Raw genomic sequence first — 19,561 nt, 5'->3', positions numbered from 1 at the left:
AAAAATACAATACTTTAAGAAATATTTTTTTATGATGAATACAATTAAGAATTATCGATATAATATAAAATAATATAAATAGTAACTTTAACGATGACTGAACTCGATTTATCACCAAACTTTATAACCACTACTTACGTTTAGAAATATACATAAAAAGGAATATTTCTAAATATCATATAACAATTAAAATATTTAATTGTTTTGATTGAAAAACGCCTTATAATCTTGGAATTTTTGAGATTCTAGTCTTGTCAATTTTTTATAGTAAATTGTTACTTGAAATGTTGTAATGAATGCGTTTTACAGTACATATATTATACATGATGTTGTGTATCGAGGAATATATTTATAGGAATTTTTTGGAGTAAAATAGCTGGCATTTATGTATGATGGTTTTATATCGTATTTTGAAATATAAACTTGTGGAACTCACTTAGAAACCGGCAGCCATGTTTGATCCTTGTCATAAATACAGATGGAGTATCAAAAAAAGAGTCTTGTAACAGTTGCTTATGTTCTGTACAATTTGATCGATCTTGATTGGTGTAATTATAAATTAAGTGATAATAGATATCTGTATAAATGGTGCGACAAGTTCGAAAATCTAATACAGTGACAGTTAAGAATTTGTCATTAAATAGATTGTTTTTATGTCTTTTAACTACCGAGGGAAATTCGTAAGAAAGCAAAGATGTTAAATCAAGCTGTTGTCGAAGCATTATATTCTGCAACGTATATCGAGAATTATTTAGACTGTGTGGAAAACTTGCCAAATGATTTACAAAGACATGTATCCCGGCTACGTGAGCTGGATGCCACTTGTCAAAGTAATTAGAAATAACAATTTTTAATAAATTTTTGTAGCGTACACGCGGATACGTTTTCACTACAAAGATTTCATTTTTATAACTTGAGACGTTCGTAAATATTTAAATAAAGTATAATATATGAATGTACTTAAGATAATATGATAGAAATAATAGAAAACTGAATGGCAAAATATTTACATTTCTGTATAAAGTAAACATTGAATTTGAATATGGATCTATTATTTTATATTTTACCATATTACATTATTCAAGATAGTGTAAAATAATTTAATTTTCATACATATATTTTATGTTATACTTTTATATAATAATTATATTCTGATTTAACCTAGCATATTTGCGAGAGGTAGACCAACAACAAGAAGCGTTAAAGAATGATACAGATTTAGCAGTTAAAAGAAGAGCACTTTTAAGGGTTCAACAAGCATTAATTGCAGCACAAGAAATAGGAGATGAGAAATTGCAAATAGTTCAACAAGTTCAAGATCTCATTGAAAATAAATCTAGACAGCTAGACTTAGATTACCGTAATCTTGGTATGATTCTCCTTCCATTGATTTTGTTTATTTTCTGAAAGGATATATTTACCAAGTATAATTTTTTATATTCCATGTATTTTAAATTGTATACAGATTTCGGAAAGGAGCAAGAAAGTAACGAATCAGTTCGTGAAACAAATGCTAATATAAATTCTAACTCTTCTGGTAATGCAAACAACACAGAAAGACAACCAAAAAGAGCCAGGAGAACAAGGACAGACACGATGGTTGAATCTTCCAATACTATGGACATGATTGTGATGACAGAAACACGTTCTAATTCTTTGTCAAATGCAAGTAATGGTAATCAAAAGAAGACAACTACTACTAATACAGGCAAAAAGAAGAAAAGGAAATCTAGACAAGGTAATCAGCAAAATCAGCATCGTGAAGATACCCCACCACCACTAGAAGATGATCTTGCAATTGACCCAGACGAACCAACATATTGTCTGTGTGATCAAATATCATATGGAGAAATGATATTATGTGACAATGATTTATGCCCTATAGAATGGTTCCATTTTTCATGTGTTTCATTAAGTACCAAGCCCAAAGGCAAGTGGTTCTGTCCAAAATGTAGAGGAGACAGGCCAAATGTTATGAAACCCAAAGCACAATTTTTAAAAGAATTAGAAAGGTATAATAAAGAAAAAGAAGAGAAATCGTAGCAGGAGAAGGTTAGTGAACAATATAAATACATTGGAAGACTTAATTCAAATTAAAGACAGCTTTTAAGATATACCTTGTAATATTAAGTGCTTTCTAAAATCTTATTAAACAGAGCGACTTGTGGCAACCAGTGAAATGGGTCTATCAATAGTTTACTTACAGCAGCAGATAAATTATATTTGTACAATATTTGCTATTGTAAATACTGCAACAGCAGTAAATAATTAAAGTAAAATAGAAATTTTGAGTGCTGTAAAGTATGTTTTAAAATTGCTTCATACTTGTTCAAAGTGGAAAGCTTAGTGGGCTTCTACACACATTAAGCAATATATGTATAGTATATAAATATCATACAGATATTATATCTAAAATACATATTTCACGTTCAAATTACAATAGCAGTATTAAAAGACAGAAAGTAACTTTTGTAATATAAATTAATTGTGTCATAAATAAAATAACTTAAGATCAATATCTTTTTTAATCGATTCATATTATAATACATAAAATTTTATTGTTAACTACCATTAATTCACTATGTATTAAGTTACACTTATAAAATTTTGTTGTATTATTTGCAAAATGTATATTTATACATATAAGTAACATAAATTCTTATGGTTACTATGATTTATAAAATTTACATGTATAAATGAAGATTACAGAATCTCTAGACAAGAATTATATGTACAATATCGTTTTATATGTCATTTTCTTTACTGACGATAATTTACTTTGTACATATGAATTCTCCCTGATGTACATATGATATTTTTAAAGCATGAATTCTCTTTGATACGTAATATGTAATATATTTAATAAGCTATAATTTTTCATAGCTGAGTAGAAGCTCGAATATATAGCAAAGCGAGTTGTTTTGTAAAAACAATTGACATGCTTTGTATAACTATAGAAAAAATTTTTTATTGGACGTGTTTATAAAAAACAATTTTAATGTTTTTATTAAATTTAATAATTTTTAATTATGGTAACTGTTTGATCTTTTTTACCTCTCCCCTTCTGCTATTGGTGGTAGGAGACTAATACATATTGTTATGAATAATGTTTCAACTTTATTAGGAAATTACAAGTAATTATTAATAGTTATCGTTTAGATTGATTACCGGTTTTAACTCTATGCTATATTATTTATACATTTGTAATAATAATTAAAACAAAAGATATTTCCCATCTTTCTTAGGATATATTAGTAATTTAATTTATTTGTTCTGAAATTATTTTACGATGATCTTATATTTACGTATAACTGTTAGTTACAATGTAAATTAATCATACAAAACTGGTAATTATATATATATAATATATATATATTATACATATATATAAACTTATATATTTTTATTTCTATAATTTTGTTGTGTGTGCTCCTAAACCCTAATTGTGATGAGCAAAATGGGATACACATTTTATTTATGTTTATAGATAAACGTCACATAATGCACAGTACTTTTCCATATCACTCCAGTATTCTACATTTTTTAAATGCTTGAAAAATAATCAATACTAAATAAACCTTCCTTTATTTCTATCTTATAAAACTAGATGACACTTTTAACTTGGATACATAAAAGAATTCTGTAGAACAGTGGAGGATTTAATGTCTTGTTTTGATAGCACAAAAAAAAAAATATTTCAGGTCATGAATTTCTAAAAAATTAATATTAGGAGCTTCAAATAAACTTCATGAAAAACACTGAATGAACCATACTTAATGTCAGCGGACATCTTCTGTGTGACTTTCTTGAAAATTCAACCACGATTGTTCAACAACAGTAGCTACTCTCTTTTCATATTCCCGCTTATTTTCTTGATATAATTGTGCAGCTAATGAATTTGCTGGAGAATTTGGATTTGGTTCATCCAAAAGGGACTGTAACAAATATTTTATAGACTTTGTTATTACATAACATAAGTTTATTCTAAACATAAACAGCACAAAAATTTAAAGAAAACCATAAAACTATAAAGTAAAGTTATGTATTTATTATGTATAGTGTATGTGTATATATATAAATATATACACACTTACATGTGTGTATATATGTATAAGTGAATTTATGTACTATATGAAGTACTGCAATTTAATTGAGATATAATTCTATCCTTGTGAAAGACTTTGCTTAGTACTACAGAGACAAAAACCGCCAAATTGTCTTCTACTCTTTTTAATATCACTAATTTCAATCAAATATTGAAATAATCGATTTGTTATCAAATATCGAAATAAATAAATATACAATTTTATAATAATTTATTATTCAACATTGTAAAAATTCGGTCTAATGTTGCACATTGTAATAGTTCAATAGAGCTTTAGGAAGAAACATGCTAATTTATAGCGTTAGCTTCTTGATAAGGCTGCACATTCTCCACAGTATTTGTTAGCTGTAGATGGTTGGGTGATGCTGCAACAGCATTGTGATAATGCCTGCGACTAATCCGTAAAACTCTGCTCCACACAAGCCTTCACTCGCTTCTCGTATTCACGTCGATTCTCTTTGTACAGTTGTGCTGCCATTGAGTTGGCAGGTGAATTCGGGTTCGGGTCACTTAACAGCGACTGCAACCACATAAGTCATCATACTCATTACACGAAAGTTTCTTTTTAATGATGCATGGCTATAATTATAAATAGATGATACTCTTACTTAGTATTGGTGATTAGAAGTACACTTGTGGTATGTTAAACAAATTATAAGCATAAATTTTACACTAACGTTAAATGCAAATAACTTTCAATTTGAATGAATCAGACTTTCCTGAATTGCAACCGCTGTTAAGACAAAAACTTACGAATCTTTCGAGTTTTTATACGAAAATCGATAGAAAAAAAAAAACGGATCTAAGTACATGAAATTTTAGCAGGCATTGATAAATTTTCTATAAAATAAAAGAAAAAAGGTAAAACAATTTATTTTAATGATAAATGTAATACAGTAAGCATCTGATTGCTTGAAGTATCTGAAACATTTAGTAACTTTCATGCAAAACATATTTGCAGTTTTTGTATCGAAACTTAATTTTATATTATGGAATTAAAAATAAAATATACTTTTAAAAAAAATTAAATTAACTTTTCTCGGTTACTTATCAAAACAGATACCTATTTTTCAACTGCCTTATGCATACTGTTATGTTATTGCATCATATGAAATTTAACATGCAATATGTGCTTTTATGGTAACATTTCAATTGATGAGAACAAATAGAATACATATAAAATTAATAATGGTAGCTACATGTATTTAAAGCATTTTTAGTCTCAAACTTGTTTTATGCCATTAAGTGCTTTTAATACCTGTATAGATGTTAGAATAGCAGATACATCATAAGTAGGGCTCCAACGATTCTGTAATATGTCCAAACATATGCCTCCATCAGCATACACATTAGGGTGGAACATCTTACTAATAAATCTCACTGTGGGCGGTTTATTTGGATATTCTTCTGTAAATTCTATTGTAAGTTTGAAAGTACCATCTTCAAATGGAGTATCATGAGGTCTGAAAATATAATAAAGTATAAAGATGTATGTTATTATAAGTTACCATAAATGTAAATTATTCTGAAAAATGCTTATATATATGAATATTCTTACCCAAAGATAACTGCATTCCATATCATAATATTATTGTCTGTAGGTGCTCCCGATACTCCAGTGGGTGGATCTTCTTGTAGCCTATTCATAAAGATATTAAGTCATATATAATATATAAGACTACATGTATAGATACAAAAATAATTGTTTTGTATGTTAAAGAATAAAAATTGTAGAACATTAAAGTAAAAGTTATTTTTATTAAAACTTTTAATAGTTTTATTCAAGAAATTATTTAATATAAAAAATACAAATTTAGATTTTTTAAAGGTCTCAATGTCATGCCAATGCCTTTTATATAAAACAATCTTTAATAACATACTATATATATACAATAAAAAATTTCAAGCATTTACATATATATCTGTGTTCCTTGTTGCATTGAGAAGTAAATAAAAGAAAGAAGTGCTCATGACAAAAATAAATAACAAGAATCATATAAAAACTGTTTAAATGCAATTACAAAATGTCACTTATTCTTTAGAGTATTATTTTATTTACCGAACAATCGATTCATAAACAATAAAAATTCCAAAAAGAAATTATCACGAATCAGGTGAATATTTATAAGAATCAATAGGAAATGTGGCAATATGAACAAAACCATAGACCATGAATCGTGCGTAATTTTCTAAACATTCGAATACGAAATAAACACGATTTTCTAAGTTATCATCGATCTTGGAGAAATCGGAGCGAAGAGTGAAAATGAAACGTAATAAATGATTATAAACTCCTAATAATAACTTGTTAAGGCGGGCCACAATGACGTTCGAACGTCGTGTAACCTGAGGAGTCTTGAGAAAAATGTACAATGATCCAAAGCATATAGAAAGGTTACGGGGGAAGCAAAATACAAATATAAATATGATTTACAATGGCGCTGTATGACACAGAAAACGATGACATAGTAATCTTGATAATTACGATACCTCTTAAAGTCTCTCATTAGTCTCCTTCTTGCAGGGGTAGACATCCCTCACGAGTGGGCTCGTCGCTCCCAAATCGTTGATACGGATAAATATTCCAGAACGTTACAATACCGTCGACAGCTCACGTTAACGCTGCTTCTCTGATAAAAGAAACAACTAAGTCCTACACGACGGTTTACTTCGTACAACTTCGTCACATATACGAGAAAACGCCAGTTGTTTCTGCTGCGTACGTCTTTACCTTTTGTCAGTTCGAAGGCCACCCTACCCGTATAATACCGTTATAGGTTGTTCAAAATCAGTTTTACTTAACAGGTTTCCGATTGGCACTAGATCGTTTATCGATATTTTAACACCTTAAATTTCCACTTGTCGTTCGTGGGAATGGCCACCAACATAAAACCTACGTAGTAATCACCCTGAGAAAATATCGTTCACCGGACTGCCAAACCACGGACAGCTGGATAGATATACGGAGGGAATGAGGCATGAACTGTTTTGCGCATGACGTCACAAACTAAAATCGGACATCCCAACCAACAGTTCTTATTTGCTGTATTCGTTGTTCAATTTTAATTTATTTCTCCCTATGTTAAAACTTTAACCACGTTTTTTCAAGGAAACGATCGATTTCGAGAAACAAAATACACGATGTATATGTTTATTATTAGTTTTTCAAGTATAGACGTGCAACGTCTAAAAACGTCACGCACAACACGGATTAGGACCAATCCTGGTGTTTCAGTAGTTTAAGCACGCTTTCCATTGTAACAATTGTTCCCTTTTTCTTTCTTCTGCTAAAAGCTTATTTCACATTTTCATGAATAATGGTAATCCATGGATTTCATTACGTCTAAATGCAGTCTTATTTAATGTAAACATTTTATTTTTATTGCACATGTTCAACTTATTTTGTTAATATATTCGTATTGTTTCCATTTTTTCCAAATTTACTCTATCGCACAACAGATTTTAATGTATATTTGACCTGATGTTAAAGCTACATTTCTAGGGATTTTATTGTTTCAAGATAAAAGAATTGTTATTGGCCACAATGGTTATCGAGCCCAAAGTGTAATTTACAAATTACAAATAGAAATTACACGCTCGATGCTCTTTAGATATATTGTTTCAATTATGCTAATAGTCGGTTAACTTGTTCTCTTTAATTAAAACAATTCGTGATACTGTTATTATGTTAGGCTTGTTAAAATGTAAACTATGTAACTAAAATATGACTTTTTTATGTAATATTTACTTGTACATAAAGTATTCAAAAATCGATAAGAGAGCCGTAGGATACTGTTAAGAGCGCACGCGTGAACCGATACTGATACATGTCAGCTGTCTACTGTTGAATACAACCGCAAATTGAGAATTAAAATATTCTCTATCCCATTACGAAGTCTTCCAATGAAGAAATATAATTTTAATCAAACTTAATGGCTTGTGATAACCGGACAAAAGTGTACTTGGGATACGAAGACGAATATGTCACTGATAAACATCGTCCAAATATTAATTTTATGACAAATAAGATCGGTGGATTTCCAGTAAGTGATTTCCTTTTTAAATCAGATTTAAGTTCTTCAAGTCTTTCCGATCTCTCTTCAGTTATTTTTTTTTCTTTTTATAATTGAATAATGTTGTGTATTTATTGTGCGGTTTAAATCGATAAATAATATAATATTAATTACTTTCGAGTTAATCCTTAAGCTATACATTGTATTTAATATTATTATTATAAATTAAATTAAACATGTTGTTTTTATTTATAGAACTGCTATGAAAAAAATATACTGTCATTACCACAATGTAGACTGTGCAGATTGTATCAGCTCCTAGCTCTTCAGTTATATGTTCCGTTAGATAACTCTAAATATCATCGAACGCTTTATATTTTCACATGTATAAATCCAAATTGTTGGAATCAAAATGAGAGTTGGACTTGTTTGAGAGTTCAAGTATCAGAGGATGAATGGAAACCAAATGTTTTAGATAGTAGTAACATAGTAATACCATCTACAACATCATGGTTATCAGATGCAGATGATTGGGGTGATAACTTAAATGACAATTCTGAACAAAATGGAAATAATCTATTGCCAAATAACCTAACAGATTTTCATTTTTCCTTGCAAAAAGAAATAGATGAAAATATAAGAGAAGAATTTTCTGCATTACATGTTGATGATCCTAATGCAAATAGGTATGTATGAAATGTATGTATGAAAAAAAACAAAAATTGCTAAAGAACTTTGATGTTTATAAAAATTTATCTATTCATTGTACAAATGTAATTCATTTTAGCCCAGCAAGTATAGAATCTCCAGTTGGAGTAGGTGCTGTAGGTAGATTAGATTCTCCTCAAGCATCTGCTGAAATTGATGGAGAAGAAAGCGAAGTTGTTTGTATTGATACTCCAATTCAGCCTCAATGTGATCTAATTAGTTTATTACAAGAAGTAACTCCATTTCCTATTCAAATAGAATCAAATACAGATACAAAATTATCGTTTGTTGAAATATTTCTTTCCGTCGAAGAAGAAGATTGCAGTCTAGATGTGCCACAACATGTACGTGATTTACTATTAGAATACCAATACAGAAATCCAGATTTATCGTCAAAAGCTGGAGCAGACATAGATGAAGGTAAAACTATAGAAACAGACTCAGAAAAATATGAAAAAGGCACTCCAATGCATGGAGATGAAATGTTTCATAATTTCATATCTCAAATACAAAAGAATCCTGGTCAACTTTTACGGTAAAAACATAAATAATATTTTAAATGTTAATTACGTATTATATTGAGATTAAATCTTTTGTGGTCTTCTATATTTTAGGTATTCCCGAGATAACTCTGCGCCGTTATTATTATATCCTATCAGTGGATGCGTTGGGAAATGCCAACATTGCGGAGGTGAAATGACATTTGAAGTTCAAATTTTGCCTACATTGATTTCCAAATTAACACTTCAACCACGAGTTGAAAAAAATTTTCAAATTGAATTCGGAACTGTTTTAATATATACTTGTGTAAGAAGTTGTTGGTCTCCGAAGGATTTATACAGGGAAGAACATGTTATTGTTCAAGCAGAAAAATTATAGTGATACTATAATTAAAATAAATTTAATAGAATTTTGAACTTCCAATTTTAGAACTATAGTTGCATTTTTTCGTAGAAAAATACCGTCCACCTTTTTGCGTATATATTAGAATTCGTAGTAATGGCGTATAAAAATAAAATTCTAATTCCTATAATATAAGATTGATTGAAAATACCTCTCTAAAATGTTGTGTTAGGGTAGTCATGAAAAAGAGACATTATTTTGCTTTTAAATTTAATGTAATGTAAGGAGAATTATTATACACTGCTACTTAGATATAAATACATAATCGTTAATCAAAATATGTTTTCTTATTTATCTACTATTTAAAATTTGAGAAATTATTTTTCACAATATACATTGAAAATGAATTAAATTATTACAAAATTCCAAAAGCTATATCAATTAAATGCTTAGAATGTCTTAGTTAAAGGATGTGCTAACAAATATGTACGTTTCTCATACACAAGGTCCATTGCATCTGAATACAATTTATCACCATTAAATAATGGAGTGTTGTTTATTTGTGATTGAATTGCACATATTTTTATATGTGATACAAATGCCATTTTAATTGCCAAATCTTTCTCAAGATCTGAATTTCTAGCACCAATGCAATATGATCTTGATGCACGTGTCAGATTAGCAAACATTGCATATATTTCAATTAACATATCAGTTATTCTCTGCATATCTGTATATCGTTCTATAATGTTTGTCCCCTCCTCTTCAAATAATATTAAAATAGCATCTTTAAATCTGTTTATAGCATCTTCCATATATGCAACAGAATATTTGAATGTTGGGTGAAAGTGTTCCCTAGCATTTAATTTTATCACGAATTTATCAAATATCTTATCAAATATGTTATAAACAGGAAATTGGAAACTATTCCTTTTCTTATATATATGCTCACGCATTGTTTCTCCTAAAAATTGTAAGATAGATGCTGCTGCATATGTATTGACATCCAAGTTGTTTATATCTATTGTTGTTAAAGCCATAGCATCATGAAATGCTTGTATATATGATTGATTATTCATATAACTTCGTGCACCCACTAATTGTAATCCTAGTTGAATACATTTCAAACAACTATTTGCACAATATGCTTCAGTAATAGTTTTCTCCAGATCAGCATTCATATTCTTATAGTCATCTATCATTCCAGCTGTAAGATATGCCATACTTTCCATAGTATATAAGGAAAATGATATTTCACCTAGAATTTTTTTTACTACATCAAATTTATGCAAATCTCTATCAAAGTGTTTCATATGTATAATATCTGGTATTAATTGATTTAAAAAGTTTCGTAAAATACTAATTGCTTGGCCAGATATATTTTGTCGTCCAGGTTTCAAATATTGCATTAATACTTCAAATGCATTACCAGGTGTACCTATAATATTTTCATTAGGTACTATTGTATCTTTAAAGCTAATTGTACAAGTAGGTGTTTCGTGTCTACCAATTGTATCATATACATTTGTACAAGAAACATTTCCAAAATCTTTTTCAACTAAGAATAAAGAGAATGAATCTGGTTTGCTTTTTCCTGTAGTACGTGATATATGTTTTGCAAAAACTAAAAATAGATTTGAATTTATTCCATTTGCAACAAATGATTTTTCACCATTTAATAACCATGAATCTTTTGTATGTTGCATTGCATAAGTTTCAATATTATTAATATTTGTACCATAGTCACCTTCATGTATACACATTGTAGGAATTATGTCACCACTCATAATTTTTGGATAATATTGAAGCTTTTGACTATTTGATCCATATTTACCAATTACTTCAGTTGGTAGAATATGATTCTTTACCATATATGTACCCAACCAAGGAAAATTACTGAGTATCTCTACTAGTTTCAATGATTCTGTTTTTGATAAACTTAAACCAAAATATTTTTCTCCAATATGTGTCCGAAACACACCAAGTTCTCTAAGGTGGTTCAACATCTCGTTTTTACCCACATTTTTATTGATACAATGTGATATATAACTTTCAATTGGTTTTATCCAGTTAAAGTACTCTTCATATCTAGGAGATATTTGTTCAGGATATATGAAAACATCATTATCAACTTTTCCTGAAATTAAAGCCCTTAGAAACGATAGTCTTTCAGGTTTCTGTTCTGGAAGTGGCTGAAATTTGATTTCTTGATAATTTGGAGGAAGTTTAACTGCTTCTTTTAAATATCTCTTTAATGTATAATTGTTTTTTAAACTTAGAATTTTACTATTTTTTAATAATTTTTGTGGAAGCATCATTAACTATGTTTAGATACTAAATATGCAAAAGAAAATCGGAGTTAAATATCTCCATATGCATTAATGACTTATTTGAAGAATAGTTTTATTTTTTAGACAATAACCAGAAGTATTCACATTACTTTGTATACTCTTATGTATTTTAGTGTTATTACCGATTAAACTAATCTTGGTATTAACTGCAAGCGCAAAAATGTATTATTACTACTTGCAGAGACGAAATTTCTGCTACTCGTTAGTTACTTTAGAACTAGTTTATTTTATGCTAAACACTTCTATAGTTAATGCATTACACATTTTAATGCACTAATTGTTAGCAAGAAACAAAATATTTATAAATTACGGCATAATTTAGAAACGAGATATTATAGAAACAAGAATTATTAAAAGTTTCATTCGATATGGGGATTTTTTAATTTTAGCTTAGCAGTTTGCTATGCTTGCTACACTATACATACGATTAAAGATGGTTCGAAGTAAAGATAAAATGTAGGTAGAAGGATGTGTCATTTTATGACAAGTAGAATTGTCGTTTTCTTTTTCTAAATAAGATCAAAATCTACAATCAATCATGTCGTATTTAAATCAACCCGATTATGTGCGTTATGTATGTAACTGTGGCTCTCTAAAACCGATTTCAAAGATTTACTTTTGTAGACATTGCTCGAAGATTCGTTGCGGATATTGTGTCTGTCAAGAGGTATACATATATATCTCTTAAATTTTATTTAAATATTATCTAATTATGCATTATGAATATAATCTGATCACTTCTTATATGATTGTCTTCAGTTTGAGTATTAAACTTTTATTTTTGTTAATAGGTTGATTCACATTATTGTCCCAATTGTATGGAAAATTTGCCATCATCAGAAGTTCGCCTTAAAAAGAATAAGTAAGTTTTAGGAAAATGTACGTCTCTAAATATACAATCAATTGCACCTTGTAGTATTTTATGAATATGTTCACAGATGTTCAAATTGTTTCAAATGTCCATGCTGCTTTCAAACATTATCCACGAGAGCTGGACATGCACCTTTAAGAGCAGTACCTGTTGAAGGTGAAGATTCCAAAGATATTAAAACAACACCAAAGAAAGTTTATTATCTATCCTGTTCACTATGTCGATGGACCTCCAGAGATGCTGGTATTCCAGATCAGTCTGTGGGTATGTTCATTCAAAATACTTATTATATTATTGTCTTGTAATATTAAAATGTTTTTTAATAATAAAACAATAATTTTACGTTGTCTTAACCAGCTACTGGAGGTTGGCCTGAACAAGAAAATCCTCATATGAACCGGATTAATACTTTGATTGATTATCATAAAATACTGGCTTCTATAGAAAAACAACAATCTGAAAAAAAGAAATTTCGACCAAAGCATCCTTATATGCAAATTGTAATGGGTTCAAAAAATTATTCATTTCAGGAGGCATGTTCTGATTTAAAGAATATATATGCTTTATCTTTATTTTTATTTTAGGCTATGTTCAGAATAACATCTGCTATGGTTCGTAAACGTATAGGACATCCTACAAAACCTGCTACTGAATCAACTGACCAACCACCTCCAGCTGTTGCCAGTATAGAAGTAGAGGAATTGCCAACAGATATTTTTACAAAACCAGTCGAAATAACTAAGAGTAAGGATTTACTTGTATCAGAATTATCAAAATGGAATCTTTTATTTCAAAAATTAAAAAACGAAATTTTTGAATATAGTTACTACATTGGAACAGCGATTGCAACAACCAGATGTACAAACAGAAAATGTAAATGAATTGCGTCCGCAGCATAGACAATTGCTAGTTAGAAGATCACAACGATGTCGAGTTTGCGAACATAATCTTTGTAAACCGGATTTTTGTTCACATTCTGCAAAGTTTAAGATTCAACTTGCTGCATTGTAAGTTTATATTTTATTAATTATTCTCCTTTTGATATTAATATGTATTTATGTTGTAGTTATCACGTTCCGGAAGTGAGGATCGTTACTTGCGAACCTCTCCGTCCCGGTAAATCAAGTGAATTGCTCTTAAAGTTTTGCAATCCAACTCAGCATCAAACTCAGGTGGTACTATTATCTTTGGATACACCAATGACACCTATCTTGACAGTTGTGGATGAAAAGGAGGAAGTTAAACAGGATAATACACAACAGGTAAAGGACCAGGTAGGCCTGCTATTTCCTAAATTATGCTGTTTCTAATATTGCTATAATTTTAGGGATCTGAATCCCCGAATTTATTACCTTCTATTGTACGACAAGTGCCTGTATCAGAGGAAACAAAACCTATCAAAATTACTGCAAATGCAGATTTAGTACTTCCTCACAGTCCTCTTATTTTGCCTCGTAGAGACGATGCTGCTGAATATGACGATACCGGTGATACGCATAATTTTCAAGATGATCCTAAGTATATATAATTTTACTTTTATTCTTCAATATTTTATTTAGGATCATGTTTTACTATATGTTAAAAATCTAATATTCTTTTATTAAAGGTTTGTGATTTGGCGAAAAGGTAATAAAGCTGTAATAAAATTACATGTAACTCCACATGAAAATATACAAGAGAGTGATGGTCAACCAATTATAATTGGCTTTGTTATGCAGTACAGATATGTGAATACTATTACTACGTTGGAACATAAAGCGCCTCAAAAATTAGATCTCAAAGTTAAACTTTATCTTACTGTAGGCAATATTGTTGGAAGTGCTTAATGCTTATTACTGTCATAAATATTAAACTTCAATAATTAACTTAAGCTGCACATATTCTATATGTATCACTTATTATTTAAATGTTAATTTATATTTATTTTATAATGAGTGGTTACTAATAAATATAATCTTTTTTTAATATGAAAGTTAAGAAAATTCAGGATGTACGATTTTAATACAGGATTCCTTACATTACAAATTTATACAAAAATGTATTAAAAGAGTGGTATACAAGCATTGCATTTGATACTGATTAATATTAGATAGTTTGTGTATTATGTAAAATTTTACTACCATGTGTATAGATAAGAATATAAAAACATAACACAGCACATTTTTTTAATTTTTATTTTTGAAAGTCAATTAACCACACATAGAAACATAATTTATAACCTTCTTCCGCGACGACCACCCTTTCTGCGTGTAGAGTCAGATGGAATTGGTGTGACATCTTCAATTCTGCCAATTTTCATACTAGAACGTGCAAGTGCACGCAAGGCAGATTGTGCACCTGGACCAGGGGTTTTTGTTTTGTTACCTCCAGTTGCTCTCAATTTAATGTGAAGTGCTGTAATCCCGAGGGATTTGCATTTCTCCGCTACATCCTATTTAAAACAAAAGTATTTTTTAGTTTCATAATGTTAAAATTTATTATTTATTACATATAATTGCACACATGTTTTTGTATAAAATGTATCCTCCCAGGTAAAGAAGCGATTTATGCAAGCACACTTCCATACAAAGAAAGAAATTTGATTTACCACACACATGAACGCTCCTATGATTAAACAATACCATCTAGGAGCTGCCTGAATGTGGATATATTTGAGATACATCTATACAACATTTTTTACCTGAGCAGCAAGCATAGCAGCATATGGAGATGCCTCATCACGATCTGCTTTAACTTTCATTCCACCAGTAACTCTTGCAATAGTTTCTCTATAGAAAAATGTATTAATTTTTACGTACGAAACATTCAATTATTTAATATGTTTAAAAATTTTTCGTTAAATATACCTTCCAGAAAGATCGGTTACATGAACGAAAGTATCGTTAAAGCTCGCAAAAATGTGAGCAACGCCGAAAACAACTTCACCTTCACGGAGTTGTGGTCCAAGAGATACTTGGACCTCTTCCTTTTGTACCTTTCCCCTTTTTGGCGGCATTTCTACATAAAATATTATATCTCTTTATAAATATATTCTGTTATAATATTACAATATTCCAAAATGTAATCATTTGAGATCTTAAAATTATTTAATTTACACAATTTAGATTTTATGAGGTTATGTCTTGACAGAGATTCAGAACAAGTATACAAGAACCTCATGAATTAAAATTCAGCCACTAGCATCTTAACGTTAAATGAATAATAAGAAAATAATTTAAGCACAATTTATTCAAATATGTTTACTTGATATATTTAAGATGTTATTTTTTGAAGAGCGACAAATTTTTGGGGAGAAATACCTTTAAATTGAACTGACTAAAATTCGTCTGTCTAACACGACCAACGTTGAAAGTCTAAAGGAAAGTAACTTCCGGTGCGTAGTGAGCGAGTCGAGTTTCGATAGTATCGAAAATCGAAATGTAAATCACAATAATAAAATAGAAATATAAAAATATTTTCAAGGGTAAGTAATTATCGTAAACGTCTAATAAATATAAAAAATAATTTATTTTAATATAAAGTAAAATACAATCTTTTTCAAGAATCAGTTTTAATAATTTATATTTCAATCAGAATCATCTATGATGATTTCTTTAGGTTTATTTTTCTTAGTTATGTCTAATGATCTCATATAATTTTCTCGAATATTTTGATCCTAACGACAAGAAATATACAATAATTATTAACGATATATAAAAAATATAATAAATAATTATAATATATAAAATTATTAGTTTAAAAAATCTTCACAATTTACCATCTTCTTTCCTAGTTTCTTTGCAGGCAGATGTGTAGTTGAAATTGTACTAGCTTTTATACTAGCTTTTCCACGTCCACGTCCATGTCCGCGTCCTCTACCTCCTTTAGTTGTAGGCATTGTATTTCTGTCTTCATCTTCATCACTGATATTAATTTCTTTATTTACATTAATTTCAAAACCTTTCTGTGTCCTACCTGTTGCATTATCAAAAAATTTTTGTATCTAGAAAATAATAAATTTATTGTATACAAAACTGTAAGCTACATAAGTTTAAATTTTAGCAATAAATTAATATTATCACAGTAATTTTCCTAATTTAAATATACCTCAGTGGTTTCTTCTTCCTCTTTCTGAATTCGGTTATTTCTAAAATTCTTAATTTCGTTACAAATACTTTCAACAGTATCAACCTCACAAGTTTCCAAATGTGCAATAGTTTTCTTTATTTGATGATTCACAATATCTTTAAAAGCGTCTATATCTCCTGCATTAACAAATCGATTTAATGCTTCATTTAAACCATTAACGGTTAATACCGTTAATTTATCTCTATTTTCCTCTAAACTGAAGTGTTTCTTTATACCTCCTTGTACAGTTTTGTTCCAATCTTTTTCATCCTAATAAAAAAAGAGCTCTTTATATTTGAAGAATATTAATTAATATAACAATAATGATAGTAGACCCTTATTTGCCTCATAACAGAGAATTTGTGCCATTTCTTCGAATTCATCACCAAAGTCTGTCAAATTTGTCCTTGCGTTTTTACTAACAACTCTTTTTTTGCGAAATACAATCATATCCATGGGATTGGCAACCTCATCACAATATTTTTGTACCAATCTGAAACATATTTTATATTAAATATGTTTATCCCTGTGTTAAATCAATTAAAAAATATAAATAAAATTGAATTTTACTTATTTTGATCGAAGATTTCGTCCTCAGAACTGTAAAATATTCTTAGACGCAACAAAGGCAAAATGGGTTGTTTGGGATGACCGGACAGCTGTATGCTAGCTTTGGGTATGAGTTCATTTTCTATGTAATTATCAACAAAATTGTATACAGATGCAGAGCGTGGCTCATTATTTTGTATTGGTATATCTTGATCCTGAATAATTAGATTGTCAAAAATAAATGGTCTAACAGTCTGCAGTTTTATACTTTGTAATTTAAAATCCATTTTATTCACATTCAAAATACCAATGTGTTTGGGTTTTGCTTCGCCTTCACATAGGGAGGTAGCAATAGAACTTCCTGTAATTTCAATGTTGGGCATATAGATATATAGAACATTTGTACGTAATCTTTGCATTATAATTTGAGCAATATAAAAAAATGATTGCATACCTGGTTGTGAAATATAGTATTTAGTTTCAGGGATATGTTCTGGAGTAATACGGCATTCATGTTCATGACCCCATATAACAAGATTAATAAACTCTGGTAATTTGCCTTGTGGAACATATCCATGCTCACTCCATGGTGAGCGATTCTGATGCATAACAAATATATTGAAACAATCTTCAAGCTCCATTGGACGTAACATATCGAGCTATAAAAAATGTATACTTGTTAATATAAATATATAAAAAACATGTATATCAAATGAATAAATTTCCTTATAACTTTACTTTAAAATCTTTTATTAGTCGAGATAATCTTTGATCATTCATATAACTTAACCCATACAGTGCAACATGAGTTTCACCCTTTTTTATAATTATAGGAGCAATGGTTAGTTTAGTAAGGTCTGTCGATTTCCCAAAATAATTTACTAAACCAGATACTGATAATAAATCCATTGATCCAACAGCTCCAAAGCCTATTATTTTATTGACAATAAGAAATAAGTTGAAAGAATGTTATAATTGTATTTGGGATAAATATTATATATCTTACTTGGATCATCATGATTTCCATGAATAGAAAATACTGGCATACTAATATTTATATTTGGATCTTCATAGTTCACAACTTTATAGGCACAATGACGAAATACAATTTCTGGATCACTTAAGAATTGAATTTTAATTTCCCTAAGAAATAATATTTTGATTAATACATGTAAAAAATAAGGCAGAATAACTTTTATTTACCTATTCCCTAAACAGTATTTCCTTAATAGTTCCATACATTTTATCATTACAGTCTGCGATGGCTTGGCATCATGAAATAAATCTCCACCAAGAAGTATAAAGTCTACGTTATATTTTACTCCATACTGAAGAATTTCTTCAAATGTTGTGATACTATCATCTGTTTCTTGCCCTTACATTAATTAGTGAATATTAAATATGAATATTATATCATGAATTGTACTTTATTTCAATAATAGAGATAATAAGTTATAAAAACCAACCTCTTTTCTTGTTATATTCAAAGCCTAGATGAATATCGGTTGCAATTAAAATTTTCATTGTATCATTTGGATTTTTTTTTGATTCGTGGCCTTTATTCGATGACATTTTATGTATTAAATGCTTTTATTTTAAATTATCTGACACTTAAATTATCCTTAAATTATCTCAACCTTACTTCATATACCACCTTTGATATAACAGATAATATTATTAAATTATATGCTTGAGAGGGATGTAATACAATGACAAGTAATGACTTAAATATCATATATTATCGCACACTTTGCTTGTCAGAATATGTAATTGTTCAAATATAATAACCAGAAATCATAAATACTCATATACATTAAAATCATAAATAGTATACAAAAGCCCGCGAAATTTCTTGCACAATTCAAGAATTATGATTGGATAAGAATGTTACTAGATACTTCGGATAATCTAAGATTAGATATGCTTCAACTGGTTTGACTATGTAAATTCGTATTCAATTCGATAACAATGATTTCAAATTTGACGAAAATATATAGGAGATAAAGGAAGAAAC

General features: G+C 29.1%; 7 protein-coding genes across 14 annotated transcripts; 3 read left to right on the top strand and 4 right to left on the bottom strand.

Annotated features, from left to right (window-relative positions):
• The first annotated feature begins 107 nt into the window (after positions 1–107).
• Positions 108–3,027, top strand: LOC122566472 (inhibitor of growth protein 1). Of its 2 annotated transcripts, XM_043723768.1 has the most exons (4): positions 108–830; positions 1,166–1,369; positions 1,466–2,052; positions 2,157–3,027. In XM_043723768.1, exons 1-3 carry the CDS (start codon positions 695–697, stop codon positions 2,041–2,043), a joined length of 918 nt encoding a protein of 305 aa, XP_043579703.1. In that variant the 5' UTR covers positions 108–694; the 3' UTR covers positions 2,044–2,052; positions 2,157–3,027. The 2 variants fall into 2 exon arrangements, with proteins under 2 accessions (XP_043579703.1, XP_043579702.1); XM_043723767.1 differs by having other exon boundaries at positions 110–830; positions 1,466–3,027.
• Positions 3,028–3,667: 640 nt separating this feature from the next.
• LOC122566475 (ubiquitin-conjugating enzyme E2-17 kDa) lies at positions 3,668–7,299 on the bottom strand. 4 transcript variants are annotated; one of them, XM_043723777.1, is made up of 5 exons: positions 6,837–7,299; positions 6,596–6,758; positions 5,664–5,744; positions 5,364–5,568; positions 3,668–3,935 (listed from the first exon to the last, which is right to left on the bottom strand). In XM_043723777.1, exons 2-5 carry the CDS (start codon positions 6,637–6,639, stop codon positions 3,780–3,782), a joined length of 486 nt encoding a protein of 161 aa, XP_043579712.1. In that variant the 5' UTR covers positions 6,640–6,758; positions 6,837–7,299; the 3' UTR covers positions 3,668–3,779. The 4 variants fall into 4 exon arrangements, with proteins under 4 accessions (XP_043579712.1, XP_043579711.1, XP_043579714.1 ...); XM_043723776.1 differs by having other exon boundaries at positions 6,596–6,735; XM_043723779.1 differs by lacking the exons at positions 6,596–6,758; positions 6,837–7,299 and adding an exon at positions 6,165–6,438.
• A 190-nt stretch (positions 7,300–7,489) lies between these two features.
• LOC122566470 (programmed cell death protein 2-like) lies at positions 7,490–9,755 on the top strand. The gene is made up of 4 exons (XM_043723766.1): positions 7,490–8,148; positions 8,374–8,804; positions 8,906–9,361; positions 9,441–9,755. The coding sequence occupies exons 1-4, from the start codon at positions 8,038–8,040 to the stop codon at positions 9,703–9,705; spliced, it is 1,263 nt and encodes a 420-aa protein (XP_043579701.1). The 5' UTR covers positions 7,490–8,037; the 3' UTR covers positions 9,706–9,755.
• A 363-nt stretch (positions 9,756–10,118) lies between these two features.
• LOC122566468 (complex I assembly factor ACAD9, mitochondrial) lies at positions 10,119–12,293 on the bottom strand. Its single transcript, XM_043723763.1, has one exon. The coding sequence runs from the start codon at positions 11,985–11,987 to the stop codon at positions 10,119–10,121; it is 1,869 nt and encodes a 622-aa protein (XP_043579698.1). The 5' UTR covers positions 11,988–12,293.
• A 143-nt stretch (positions 12,294–12,436) lies between these two features.
• LOC122566469 (dynactin subunit 4) lies at positions 12,437–14,856 on the top strand. Of its 2 annotated transcripts, none has more exons than XM_043723764.1 (9): positions 12,437–12,687; positions 12,812–12,882; positions 12,959–13,155; positions 13,249–13,391; positions 13,476–13,635; positions 13,715–13,898; positions 13,958–14,165; positions 14,219–14,409; positions 14,498–14,856. In XM_043723764.1, exons 1-9 carry the CDS (start codon positions 12,559–12,561, stop codon positions 14,715–14,717), a joined length of 1,503 nt encoding a protein of 500 aa, XP_043579699.1. In that variant the 5' UTR covers positions 12,437–12,558; the 3' UTR covers positions 14,718–14,856. The 2 variants fall into 2 exon arrangements, with proteins under 2 accessions (XP_043579699.1, XP_043579700.1); XM_043723765.1 differs by having other exon boundaries at positions 12,438–12,687; positions 13,958–14,153.
• Positions 14,857–14,873: 17 nt separating this feature from the next.
• Positions 14,874–16,290, bottom strand: LOC122566476 (40S ribosomal protein S14a). 2 transcript variants are annotated; one of them, XM_043723780.1, is made up of 4 exons: positions 16,191–16,290; positions 15,738–15,888; positions 15,572–15,659; positions 14,874–15,322 (listed from the first exon to the last, which is right to left on the bottom strand). In XM_043723780.1, the coding sequence occupies exons 2-4, from the start codon at positions 15,884–15,886 to the stop codon at positions 15,104–15,106; spliced, it is 456 nt and encodes a 151-aa protein (XP_043579715.1). In that variant the 5' UTR covers positions 15,887–15,888; positions 16,191–16,290; the 3' UTR covers positions 14,874–15,103. The 2 variants fall into 2 exon arrangements, with proteins under 2 accessions (XP_043579715.1, XP_043579716.1); XM_043723781.1 differs by having other exon boundaries at positions 16,135–16,217.
• An 89-nt stretch (positions 16,291–16,379) lies between these two features.
• On the bottom strand, positions 16,380–19,367 carry LOC122566467 (double-strand break repair protein MRE11). Of its 2 annotated transcripts, XM_043723762.1 has the most exons (11): positions 19,014–19,367; positions 18,751–18,922; positions 18,554–18,690; positions 18,286–18,476; positions 18,002–18,206; positions 17,844–17,908; positions 17,569–17,762; positions 17,344–17,491; positions 16,978–17,268; positions 16,649–16,873; positions 16,380–16,546 (listed from the first exon to the last, which is right to left on the bottom strand). In XM_043723762.1, exons 1-11 carry the CDS (start codon positions 19,117–19,119, stop codon positions 16,457–16,459), a joined length of 1,824 nt encoding a protein of 607 aa, XP_043579697.1. In that variant the 5' UTR covers positions 19,120–19,367; the 3' UTR covers positions 16,380–16,456. The 2 variants fall into 2 exon arrangements, with proteins under 2 accessions (XP_043579697.1, XP_043579696.1); XM_043723761.1 differs by having other exon boundaries at positions 17,569–17,908; positions 19,014–19,366.
• Between the last annotated feature and the right edge of the window lie 194 nt (positions 19,368–19,561).

Source organism: Bombus pyrosoma, linkage group LG4 (assembly GCF_014825855.1).
Source record: "Bombus pyrosoma isolate SC7728 linkage group LG4, ASM1482585v1, whole genome shotgun sequence".
Lineage (NCBI taxonomy): Eukaryota > Metazoa > Arthropoda > Insecta > Hymenoptera > Apidae > Bombus > Bombus pyrosoma.
This window is presented reverse-complemented; position numbering and strand designations above follow the sequence as displayed.

Bases quoted from the DNA above. Each gene is read 5' to 3' on its own strand.
- LOC122566472 (XM_043723768.1), top strand. From the start codon at position 695: ATGTTAAATCAAGCTGTTGTCGAAGCATTATATTCTGCAACGTATATC. The intron at 831-1,165 runs GTAATTAGAAAT...GATTTAACCTAG, and splicing joins GCTGGATGCCACTTGTCAAA to CATATTTGCGAGAGGTAGAC. The intron at 1,370-1,465 runs GTATGATTCTCC...AATTGTATACAG, and splicing joins CTTAGATTACCGTAATCTTG to ATTTCGGAAAGGAGCAAGAA.
- LOC122566475 (XM_043723777.1), bottom strand. From the start codon at position 6,639: ATGTCTACCCCTGCAAGAAGGAGACTAATGAGAGACTTTAAGAG. The intron at 5,569-5,663 runs GTAAGAATATTC...TTATATTTTCAG, and splicing joins TGGAATGCAGTTATCTTTGG to ACCTCATGATACTCCATTTG. The intron at 3,936-5,363 runs GTATTAAAAGCA...TATTTGTTACAG, and splicing joins CTATTCTAACATCTATACAG to TCCCTTTTGGATGAACCAAA.
- LOC122566470 (XM_043723766.1), top strand. From the start codon at position 8,038: ATGGCTTGTGATAACCGGACAAAAGTGTACTTGGGATACGAAGACGAA. The intron at 8,805-8,905 runs GTATGTATGAAA...AATTCATTTTAG, and splicing joins GATGATCCTAATGCAAATAG to CCCAGCAAGTATAGAATCTC. The intron at 9,362-9,440 runs GTAAAAACATAA...TCTATATTTTAG, and splicing joins AATCCTGGTCAACTTTTACG to GTATTCCCGAGATAACTCTG.
- LOC122566468 (XM_043723763.1), bottom strand. From the start codon at position 11,987: ATGATGCTTCCACAAAAATTATTAAAAAATAGTAAAATTCTAAGTTTA.
- LOC122566469 (XM_043723764.1), top strand. From the start codon at position 12,559: ATGTCGTATTTAAATCAACCCGATTATGTGCGTTATGTATGTAACTGT. The intron at 13,899-13,957 runs GTAAGTTTATAT...TTTATGTTGTAG, and splicing joins AAGATTCAACTTGCTGCATT to TTATCACGTTCCGGAAGTGA. The intron at 14,166-14,218 runs GTAGGCCTGCTA...CTATAATTTTAG, and splicing joins CACAACAGGTAAAGGACCAG to GGATCTGAATCCCCGAATTT.
- LOC122566476 (XM_043723780.1), bottom strand. From the start codon at position 15,886: ATGCCGCCAAAAAGGGGAAAGGTACAAAAGGAAGAGGTCCAAGTATCT. The intron at 15,660-15,737 runs GTATATTTAACG...ATTTTTCTATAG, and splicing joins GTAACCGATCTTTCTGGAAG to AGAAACTATTGCAAGAGTTA. The intron at 15,323-15,571 runs GTAAAAAATGTT...TGTTTTAAATAG, and splicing joins CTGCTATGCTTGCTGCTCAG to GATGTAGCGGAGAAATGCAA.
- LOC122566467 (XM_043723761.1), bottom strand. From the start codon at position 19,119: ATGTCATCGAATAAAGGCCACGAATCAAAAAAAAATCCAAATGATACA. The intron at 18,923-19,013 runs GTTGGTTTTTAT...AATTAATGTAAG, and splicing joins TGAATATAACAAGAAAAGAG to GGCAAGAAACAGATGATAGT. The intron at 17,909-18,001 runs GTATGCAATCAT...TTGAAATTACAG, and splicing joins ATACTATATTTCACAACCAG to GAAGTTCTATTGCTACCTCC.